Here is a 12268-nt window from a genome sequence, read left to right as displayed (position 1 = left end):
GTGGTCCTGGGAGAGTCCTGACCATTGAAGAACAGCATGAAAGGGGGCTAACAAAGCATGCAGAGAAACCGATGGACTACAGTCAGTAATTGTAGAACTACAAAGTGCTTCTATATGATAAGTGGAGCTGATAAAATGGACAGTGAGTGTAGAAACAAGAAGGTGGTTTTAATGTTATAGCTGATTGGTGTCCAACTCGTCTGTTGGATCGGACCACACGGGCCAGCCCACGTGCATCAATGAGCCTTGGCCACCCATGACCCCGTCGCCGGTTTACCACTGTTCCCTTCTTGGACCACTTTTGATAGGTACTGACCACTGCAGACTGGGAACACCCCACAAGAGCTGCAGTTTTGGAGATGCTCTGACTCAGTCGTCTAGTCATCACAATCTGTCCCTTGTCAAACTCGCTCAAATCCTCACGCTTGAAATGTTCACTTGCTGCTTAATATATCCCACCCACTAACAGGTGCCACTAACAGGTGCCGTGATGAAGAGATGTCAGTGTTATTTACTTCACCTGTCAGTGGTCATAATGTTATGCCTGGTCAGTGTATGTAGTGATTTTAGGGATACTCCTTGCTAACAGCTGTATAAAAACAATCATATACATTTCAGTGGCCTTCACAACCCTAATGAATGTCAGTGCCTGACCTCACAAATCCCCCCCGTCCCACAGACACATGGAAAAATCTTGGAAGCCTCGTTATACCTCACAGATGGTTGCCAGTTCATATTAATGTCTGTGCTTTTAAAATGGCATGTCCAACAAGCTCATTTCAGGTGTATTAAATATAGAGAGCCTCAGTTAGTACCCGGTGTATTTAAAATACATTATGAATCCTTGTTATGGGTTTATAAGTGTTTATGCACTGGCATTACAAATCCTGCCTATGTAATAGAGACTGATTTTTCTGCAATGGCAGTCATCATATATAGTACAGCTCATTGGGGAGTGATAATCGTACAGTTGTTTCAGGCAAAATGAGAAAATCATTTCGGAATCAAATGGGTCATTTCCCCCACACCATTCCCCAAGGTGGCTGATGCGTAATAAACTTTATTCCTGAATCGTGGTCGGGCGCTGAGGCTTTAACCATCAGCTCTTGCACAAACTTGTTACCTAGTGGGCACGTTAGTGGGCATTATTTTGTCTATAAGGTTTAACCAGAACCCGCTCTTTTTCTCCCTCTCTGCTCGGATCAGGGTGCAACTGCAGTGGCCGTGCGGACGCGTGCGAGTTCGACGCAGAGCTGTACCGCAGCACGGGGAGCGGCGGGCGCTGTGTCGGCTGCAGGGACGAGACAGCTGGGCCGCACTGTGAGCGCTGCAGAGAAAACTTCTACAGATCCTCTCCACTGCTCCCCTGTAGCAACTGCAGCTGTAACATTATGGGTAAGGCTCACACATTAGTAATCAAGTACACACCTGTGTTTAGTATATGTTTTATATATATATATATATACTGTATATACAGTGTATCACAAAAGTGAGTACACCCCTCACATTTCCGCAAATATTTCATTATATCTTTTCATGGGACAACACTATAGACATGAAACTTGGATATAACTTAGAGTAGTCAATGTACAGCTTGTATAGCAGTGTAGATTTACTGTCTTCTGAAAATAACTCAACACACAGCCATTAATGTCTAAATAGCTGGCAACATAAGTGAGTACACCCCACAGTGAACATGTCCAAATTGTGCCCAAATGTGTCGTTGTCCCTCCCTGGTGTCATGTGTCAAGGTCCCAGGTGTAAATGGGGAGCAGGGCTGTTAAATTTGGTGTTTTGGGTACAATTCTCTCATACTGGCCACTGGATATTCAACATGGCACCTCATGGCAAAGAACTCTCTGAGGATGTGAGAAATAGAATTGTTGCTTTCCACAAAGATGGCCTGGGCTATAAGAAGATTGCTAACACCCTGAAACTGAGCTACAGCATGGTGGCCAAGGTCATACAGCGGTTTTCCAGGACAGGTTCCACTTGGAACAGGCTTCGCCAGGGTCGACCAAAGAAGTTGAGTCCACGTGTTCGGCGTCATATCCAGAGATTGGCTTTAAAAAATAGACACATGAGTGCTGCCAGCATTGCTGCAGAGGTTGAAGACATGGGAGGTCAGCCTGTCAGTGCTCAGACCATACGCCGCACACTGCATCAACTCGGTCTGCATGGTCGTCATCCCAGAAGGAAGCTGACGCACAAGAAAGCCCGCAAACAGTTTGCTGAAGACAAGCAGTCCAAGAACATGGATTACTGGAATGCCCTGTGGTCTGACGAGACCAAGATAAACTTGTTTGGCTCAGATGGTGTCCAGCATGTGTGGCGGCGCCCTGGTGAGAAGTACCAAGACAACTGTATCTTGCCTACAGTCAAGCATGGTGGTGGTAGCATCATGGTCTTGGGCTGCATGAGTGTTGCTGGCACTGGGGAGCTGCAGTTCATTGAGGGAAACATGAATTCCAACATGTACTGTGACATTCTGAAACAGAGCATGATCCCCTCCCTTCGAAAACTGGGCCTCATGGCAGTTTTCCAACAGGATAACGACCCCAAACACAACCTCCAAGATGACAACTGCCTTGCTGAGGAAGCTGAAGGTAAAGGTGATGGACTAAACTCAATTGAGCACCTGTGGCGCATCCTCAAGTGGAAGGTGGAGGAGTTCAAGGTGTCTAACATCCACCAGCTCCGTGATGTCATCATGGAGGAGTGGAAGAGGATTCCAGTAGCAACCTGTGCAGCTCTGGTGAATTCCATGCCCAGGAGGGTTAAGGCAGTGCTGGATAATAATGGTGGTCACACAAAATATTGACACTTTGGGCACAATTTGGACATGTTCACTGTGGGGTGTACTCACTTATGTTGCCAGCCATTTAGACATTAATGGCTGTGTGTTGAGTTATTTTCAGAAGACAGTAAATCTACACTGCTATACAAGTTGTACACTGACTACTCTAAGTTATATCCAAGTTTTATTTCTATAGTGTTGTCCCATGAAAAGATATAATGAAATATTTGCAGAAATGTGAGGGGTGTACTCACTTTTGTGATACACTGTATATATATATATATATATATATACATATATATATATATACACCGATGAGGTATAATAACATTATGACCACCTCCTTGTTTCTACACTCACTGTCCATTTTATCAGCTCCACTTACCATATAGGAGCACTTTGTAAGCTCTGCATGCTTTGTTAGCCCCCTTTCATGCTGTTCTTCAATGGTCAGGACTCCCACAGCACCAATACAGAGCAGGTATTATTTGGGTTGTGGATCATTCTCAGCACTGCAGTGACACTGACATGGTGGTGGTGTGTTAGTGTGTGTCGTGCTGGTATGAGTGGATCAGACACAGCAATGCTGCTGGAGTTTTTAAACACCTCACTATAACTGCTGGACTGAGAATAGTCCACCAACCAAAAATATTCAGCCAACAGCACCCCATGGGAAGCGTCCTGTGACCACTGATGAAGGTCTAGAAGATGACCAACTCAACCAGCAGCAATAGATGAGCGATCGTCTCTGACTTCACATCTACAAGGTGGATCAACTAGGTAGGAGTGTCTAATAGAGTGGACAGTGAGTGGACACTGTGTTTAAAAACTCCAGCAGCTCTGCTGTGTCTGATCCACTCATACCAGCACAACACACACTAACACACCACCACCATGTCATTGTCACTGCAGTGCTGAGAATGATCCACCACCTAAATAATGCCTGCTCTGTAGTGGTCCTGTGGCGGTCCTGGCCATTGATAGCAGGCTATAAAAGCATGCAGAGAAACAGATGGACTACATTCAGTAATTGTTGAACTACAAAGCACTTCTATGTGGTAAGTGGAGCTGATAAAGTGGACAGTGAGTGTAGAAACAAGGAGGTGTTTTTAATGTTTTGTCTGATCAGTATATATATATTCTAAAAAAATTAGCATATTGTGATAAAGTTCATTATTTTCCATAATGTAATGATAAAAATTAAACTTTCATATATTTTAGATTCATTGCACACCAACTGAAATATTTCAGGTCTTTTATTGTTTTAATACTGATGATTTTGGCATACAGCTCATGAAAACCCTCAAAAAATCTCAAAAAATTAGCATATTTCATCCGACCAATAAAAGAAAAGTGTTTTTAATACAAAAAAAGTCAACCTTCAAATAATTATGTTCAGTTATGCACTCAATACTTGGTCGGGAATCCTTTTGCAGAAATGACTGCTTCAATGCGGCGTGGCATGGAGGCAATCAGCCTGTGGCACTGCTAAGGTGTTATGGAGGCCCAGGATGCTTCGATAGCGGCCTTAAGCTCATCCAGAGTGTTGGGTCTTGTGTCTCTCAACTTTCTCTTCACAATATCCCACAGATTCTCTATGGGGTTCAGGTCAGGAGAGTTGGCAGGCCAATTGAGCACAGTAATACCATGGTCAGTAAACCATTCACCAGTGGTTTTGGCACTGTGAGCAGGTGCCAGGTCGTGCTGAAAAATGAAATCTTCATCTCCATAAAGCTTTTCAGCAGATGGAAGCATGAAGTGCTCCAAAATCTCCTGATAGCTAGCTGCATTGACCCTGCCCTTGATAAAACACAGTGGACCAACACCAGCAGCTGACATGGCACCCCAGACCATCACTGACTGTGGGTACTTGACACTGGACTTCAGGCATTTTGGCATTTCCTTCTCCCCAGTCTTCCTCCAGACTCTGGCACCTTGATTTCCGAATGACATGCAAAATTTGCTTTCATCCGAAAACAGTACTTTGGACCACTGAGCAACAGTCCAGTGCTGCTGTTTCTGGTTCAAAAGTGGCTTGACCTGGGGAATGCGGCACCTGTAGCCCATTTCCTGCACACGCCTGTGCACGGTGGCTCTGGATGTTTCTACTCCAGACTCAGTCCACTGCTTCCGCAGGTCCCCCAAGGTCTGGAATCGGCCCTTCTCCACAATCTTCCTCAGGGTCCGGTCACCTCTTCTCGTTGTGCAGCGTTTTCTGCCACACTTTTTCCTTCCCACAGACTTCCCACTGAGGTGCCTTGATACAGCACTCTGGGAACAGCCTATTCGTTCAGAAATTTCTTTCTGTGTCTTACCCTCTTGCTTGAGGGTGTCAATGATGGCCTTCTGGACAGCAGTCAGGTCGGCAGTCTTACCCATGATTGCAGTTTTGAGTAATGAACCAGGCTGGGAGTTTTTAAAAGCCTCAGGAATCTTTTGCAGGTGTTTAGAGTTAATTCGTTGATTCAGATGATTAGGTTAATAGCTCGTTTAGAGAACCTTTTCATGATATGCTAATTTTTTGAGATAGGAATTTTGGGTTTTCATGAGCTGTATGCCAAAATCATCAGTATTAAAACAATAAAAGACCTGAAATATTTCAGTTGGTGTGCAATGAATCTAAAATATATGAAAGTTTAATTTTTATCATTACATTATGGAAAATAATGAACTTTATCACAATATGCTAATTTTTTGAGAAGGACCTGTATATATATATATATATATATATAGAGAGAGAGAGAGAGAGAGAGAGAGATATTAGATATATTAATATTCAAATATTAGCCAGCACATTTACATATCAATACCAGTTCCGCCATTTCTACTAACGACTTCTCTACATCCCACCCATACATGCATACAACTGCATACATCAACCAATAGCAAATTAGCATATTCAGCAACCAGTCATTTACATTTTCAGCATTTAGCAGACGCTTTTATCCAAAGCGACTTACACAGTGAGCGGAACACAATGAGCAATTGAGGGTTAAGGGCCTTGCTCAGGGACCCAACAGTGGAAACTTGGTGGTGGCGGGGCTTGAACCGGCAACCTTCTGTTTACTAGTCCAGTACCTTAACCACTGAGCTATCACTGGCCCAGTCACAGCATCCCTTTAACCTGCAATCAATTTTAAACCAATTACACAATATATTCAGTGCAATTGTGCATGAATATTACACTAAAGTCCACAAAAGTGCTAAACATGCCCATATGATAAACGGGCAAATTAACAACGTAAATAGATATGTAAAAGTGTTGTGTAAAACCTGTAAATAAACATTGAAATTGGTGTACTGTACTACTGGTGAGAAATTTCACCTTTCATTTACCTTGTGTGTTTTTTTTTTTTTTTTTTTGTTTTTTGTTGCTGTCATCGTATTGTTGGTTCCATCTATTAGAGCAGGGGTGCCCAATACGTCGATCGCAAAGTGCATGCTAGTAGATCACACCTCATTCAAACAGGTCACCGTGATTGACAAGAAATGTGGCCACTGTCTCTTTAATTTGCGGTTTCTTACCAATAAAATAAATTAGTCTAAATATCAATCCGGGCGGCACGGGGGCTAAGTGGGTAGCACTGTCGCCTCACAGCAAGAAGGTCCTGGGTTCGATCCCCGGGCGGAGCGTTCCGGGTCCTTTCTGTGCGGAGTTTGCATGTTCTCCCCGTGTCTGTGTGGGTTTCCTCCGGGAGCTCTGGTTTCCTCCCACAGTCCAAAAACATGCAGTCAGGTTAATTGGAGACACTGAATTGAATTGAGGTGAATGTGTGTGTGTGTGTGTGCCTTTTCAAGTTGCTTCTGAGCCAGTTACAAAAGCACGAAGAAGAGACTAGATCTAAAATACACAGACCACGCCCACTATGTCGAACAAGCCAACAGAACAGGAAGGTCAAAATACAGCAAGTCACATCATAACAAAATAACTATGTGCATGTAAGCAAAACGCCATTTAACCACAAAACCTACTTTTTATCCCTCTAAAATGCTTCAGCCGGGGCCGCATGACTTCATGGGATGCCGTTCTCCCACAGCCAGTGAAGCACGCAGGGGAAACGACAAGCCCCGCATTACATAACGACTAGCTGACCAGTTGCCACAATATAGTACTGGTTTTTTATATATTATTATTATTATAAGTAGTAGTTGTAGTATTCATTATCTGTTTTATCACCGCTTTATCCTGCTCAGGGTTCGATGTGGGTCCAATTTACTGGGCGAGATTTAGGAAACTCCCCAGACAGGTCGCCAGTCCATTAAAGGGCAAACACTCCGGGAGCTCCGGTTTCCTCCCAGTCCAAAAACATGCAGTCAAGTTAATTGGAGACACTGAATTGCCCTATAGGTGAATGGGTGTGTGTGTGTGTGTGTGTGTCTGCCCTGCGATGGACTGGCGCCCCGTCCAGGGTGTTACTGTGTACCTTGCGCCCAATGAAAAGCCGGGATGCCCCCCCCCCAACCCTAAATGGATAAGCGGTTGAGACAGTGAACACTTACTGTTGAACACTTTGAATGAGACTGTGATTTAAATTGCAAAAATGAAGCATAACACACTGAGAAAAAGGCGAGAACGAAGCGAGACTCCCGGCAAAACAAAGCCTCTCACTTATGTAAACAAAGAGACGTGTGCCGGCTAGCGGACAGTTACTGAACTACTGGTATATATGGTATACTACACATACAGTATATACATATATACTGTATATATAGACTACATGGCCAGACGTATTGGGACCCCCCTGTTACACCTGCAGGTGTAATAATTCAACAACAGTTTAGGGAAGGCTCGTTTCTGTTCCAGCATGACTGTTCCCCTATGCACTAAGCAAACTCTATAAAGACATAGTTTAAAGAAACTCCCTTGGTCTGCTCAGAGCCCTGACTTCATCCCCACACAACAGCTTTGGAATAAACCAGAACATCAATTAAAGCTTTCTCTACCAACATCAGCGCCCATCCATACAAATGCTCGAAATTTGACATAATGAGCACAAATTCCCACAGACATACTTCAAAGTCGCGTGAAAAGCCTTATGAAAAGGGTGGCTGCTGTTATATCTAAAGAGATCACATAGCGGTCACTCTGTTTTCATAACATTTGTTCTCCAAACTGGATGTCCGGTGTGCAAATACTTTTGGCTATATAGCGTATGTGTGTATTTTAAACAAAACATCTAACGTATCATTAATGACCCTGTCATTCTAATAAACACACTTTGAGTGGTACCTCTTTGTCTTACACTCCCAGCCTGCTACATGAATTCTAAGGTTGCCAGGTGTTCAGATTTCACCCTATTTTTATTTTTATTATTCAGCACTAGGTAAAATTAGTGCTGTGGACCTGACATTAAACTTCCCATTTAATTCATGCTTCAAATGTGATTTTTGTTAAATTCTTTCATGCTTTCAGCCTTTAATCACTTATTACATGATCCTGTTCTGGTTTACAGAGGCCTATTCACGAGAACAGCAGGGTTTTTTTTACTTCAGGAGAACTTTTCGTCTGCGGTTTCTATGCGAGAGCAGTACGCAGGTTAAACAAGACCTATTGTGTGCTGCACAGTGTGCTACATATCATTCAAAGTGCATCAATTAAATATACAAGAACTGCCGTGTGCAGTCGGTGAAACTGTCACTTTGAATACTGCCGTGCTAAATCTACAGACAAATGAATTTGACACACTAGTAACTAGTTACACTAGTTTTTTGACACATTAAATTGACATATTACTTTATTTATAGTAGTTTGATGTGCAGACATCAAATGTTAACGTATCCTGGAAAATGAAGATCATATTAGTAATATATTGTGGCGTCAGAGAAAGAGCAAGACAACACTCCCACTATGTTGAACAAGCCAACAGAACAGGAAAGTCAAAACAGATGAATAGTCGCATCACAGGCACCCAGGTGACGCAGCGGAATATTCCACTAGCACAACAGCACCGAGATTCTGAACTCCTTGGTTCGAAACTCAACGTTGCCATCGGTCGGCTGGGCGCCATCTAATGGGCATAATTGACACGTCTCTGCTAGGGCAGGGTGACCGGACTACGTGGGTGGGGTCTTCAAATGCTGTGTTAGGACCCTGTATGGCAGATAGAGAGGCAACTGTGCAGAGGGAATAGGTGAAAAAGGGTTCCACTAAGGGCTGCGCATGGGTCGGAGGAGGCGTGAGCAGCAACATACCCGCCTCGACTGCAATCAGGGATTCCCCCAGCAGCGGAAGACAAATTGACTACGCTAAATTGGGAGAAAAAAATTAGTCACATCATAACAAAATAACTAAGTGCATGTAAGCAAATCGCCATTTAACAACAAAACCCACTTTTTATCCCTTTAAAATGCTTCGGCCGGGGCTGGATGACTTCATGGGATGCCGTTCTCCCACGGCTATGACACACGCAGGGGAAACGACAACACCCCCCACCACCACCACCTTACTATAACAGCAAGCAACCAGTTGCCACAATATAGTACTATTTGTTGTATATTATTTTTGTTATTAGTAGTAGTAGTAGTACAGTGGTACTTTGAAACTTGAGTTTAAAAGGAATTTTCTTCCATAAGGATATATGGGAAACCTGTTAATGCGTTCATGGTCCCGTGGAACTGCATATATTTTAGGCTAATGTAAAATAATGGGGTTGTTTTTGACACTTATACACTGAAAATAACACAAATATAATGTAAAAACACCGAAATACAATTAAAACTGTTAAAAATCAATAAAAAATACAGTAAAACCTGCTCTTTACCTTTTTATTGTTTCCTTATGCTTCTTAATCGTGGAGATGCTTGATCTTTCCGTTCAGTAAGGACACATTCACATGAGAAGAGGCAAAATAGCTTTTGCGCCGGCTGTGCCGTTATTTCCTATGGAGTGTGCCGGTGCACAAAGCTTAACGAGAATATTGTACTATAATGAGTGAGGAATTTCATTAGTAGAGAGAACTTATGAGCAGTTATAATTAGGGATGCATCAATACCATTTTTTCCCAACCGAGTACAAGTACAAGTAGATGTATTTTTGTACTTGCCGATACCGATACCGATACCAATACCTGTTGGATCAGATATCTGACGTGCTAGAAAACTCGATCCGGCGAGCCGGTCGGGTCGAGTTGTTGGATAGTTCACACTTAGCGATCGAGAGCCGAGTTTTGATCGCCGAGCGAACGCCGAGTTGCTCCCGAGCCGGCAGATCTAGCGCCGACCAGTCGCCGAGCGAAAATCAGGGCAAAAATCGTGTAGTGTGAACTAGGCATAACACAGCAACGTGCACTAGGCACACGGTATCGGATGTTCAGTATCGGAGCCTCGTTTGCGAGTTAATGAGCGCGGTATCGGGCAAATACCTGATACCAGTATCGATACTCATGCGTCTCTAGTAATAATTAATAGAGGTTAAGTCTTCCTGTGTCGTTCTTTTAATACATTAAAGCATGTTAGACTTTTTTTAACAGTACACTTTTTAGACTCTCTGGGAAAAGCTGATTCTCACAATTTCTCAGCACCCCGAGCTATAACACAAGTAGTTTAAAGGTGAAACAGGAGGAAAATCCAGCTAAACACAGAAACATGTGGAGCTTTCAGAGAGAATTTGAGGGTTCTTCCACACAAATGCAGATTCGTCTCATATTCGCACTTTGATGACGTTTTACCGCACCGCTAAAGCCAAGTCCTGAACAAAGCGGCTGTTAATTGTTCATTTGAAATTAAATACTTTAGTTACAAGTTACAAGGTACCACTGTAGTAATATTAATAGTCTGTTTTATCACTGCTGTATCCTACTCAGGGTTTGAGGTGGGTCCAGTTCACTGGGCGAGATTTAGGAAGCACCCCAGACAGGTCGCCAGTCCATCACAGGGCAAACACACACATACAACTTTAGTAGCTCCAATTAACCTGGCCGCATGTCTTTGGACTTGAAACCGGAGCACCCAGAGGAAACCCAAACAGACACAGGGCGAACATGCAAACTCCAAGCAGAAAGGATCCAGACCGCTCCACCTAGGAATCGAACCCAGGGACCTTGATGCTGTGAGGCGACAGTGCTACCCACAGTCACAGCGCCACCCTATTATACATACTATTATTTACTTATTTATTTATCTCAAGACACGGGCGGTGCAGTGGCCTCACAGCAAGAAGATCCTGGGTTCGATTCCCAGGTAGACTGGTCCGGGTCCTTTCTATGTTTGCATGGGCTTCCTCCGGGAGCTCCGGGTTTCCTCCCACAGTCCAAAGATGTACAGGTGAGATGAATTGGAGATGCAAAATTGTCCTTGACTGTGTTTTCACCTTCAGCTCGACGCATATTTATTTCATGATCTGAAAACAATATTTGAATAAATTTTGAGTTCAACCACTATAAAGTTTCCAAGCCGTGGGTCTGACAAATAAATAAAGGAAAGCGAAATTGGGTTCATTCAAGGGATCAACAGCATTATGATCAAAATGTGCAGTAAGTGGTTTCTCCATCTGAACCATTTCAGTAGCACCACTGGCCGTGCTGCATCCCTAAAAATAAACCCTATTATTAATCTACTTTGAGCGTTGGTTAGCTGTATGTTTCAATATCATTGTACACTGGTCAGCCATAACATTAAAACCACCTCATTGTTTCTACACTCACTGTCTATTTTATCAGCTTCACTTTGTAGTTCTACAATTACTGACTGTAGTCCATCTGTTTGTCTGCATACTTTTTTAACCTAATTTCACCCTGTTCTTCAGTGGTCAGGACCACCACAGAGCAGGTATTATTTGGGTGGTGGATCATTCTCAGCACTGCAGTGACACCGACATGGTGGTGGTGTGTTAGTGTGTGTTTTGCTGCTGGAGTTTTTAAACACCGTGTCCACTCACTGTCCACTCTATTAGACACTCCTATCTAGTTGGTCCACCTTGTAGATGTAAAGTCAGAGACGATCGCTCAGCTGCTGTTTGAGCTGGTCATCTTGGACGCTGCCCACGGGGCGCTGTTGGCTGGATATTTTTGGTCGGTGGACTATTCTCAGTCCAGCAGTGACAGTGAGTCACTCATACCAGCACAACACACACTAACACACCACCACCATGTCAGTGTCACTACAGTGCTGAGAATGATCCACCACCTAAATAATACCTGCTCTGTGGTCCTGTGGCGGTCCTGACCATTGAAGAAAAGGGTGAAAGTAAAAAAGTATGTAGAGAAACAGATGGGCTACAGTCAGTAATTGTAGAACTACAAAGTACTTCAATATGGTAAGTGGAGCGGATTGATTGATTAATGAAATAAAATGATGTAAGGCAAAAACTCTCTTATTACACAGATTAATAAGATTATATTATAGATTATATTATATATTATAGGCTCGTAGATTATCTACGAGCCAGCCACACTTGACAGGTTTATATGATGTGAGCGTTTATCACCTCTATAAAACTCTGTATCTTTTATGAGGGTGGAGCAGCAGCCTAAT

The 12268-nt window shown here is 43.3% G+C and overlaps 1 protein-coding gene across 1 annotated transcript in view; it reads left to right on the top strand.

Moving 5' to 3' along the window:
- lamc3 (laminin, gamma 3) overlaps window positions 1-12268 on the top strand; it is a 226051-nt gene that overhangs the window by 62499 nt on the left and 151284 nt on the right. Inside the window, exon 5 of the mRNA XM_062989196.1 lies at window positions 1207-1395. Within this exon, the coding sequence (XP_062845266.1) occupies window positions 1207-1395 (189 nt within the window). The remainder of the gene's footprint in view (window positions 1-1206; window positions 1396-12268) is intronic.

The sequence above is a fragment of the Trichomycterus rosablanca genome, chromosome 26 (assembly GCF_030014385.1).
Source record: "Trichomycterus rosablanca isolate fTriRos1 chromosome 26, fTriRos1.hap1, whole genome shotgun sequence".
NCBI lineage: Eukaryota > Metazoa > Chordata > Actinopteri > Siluriformes > Trichomycteridae > Trichomycterus > Trichomycterus rosablanca.
Note: the sequence above shows the minus strand (reverse complement) of the source record. Positions and strands in the feature narration are given on the sequence as shown.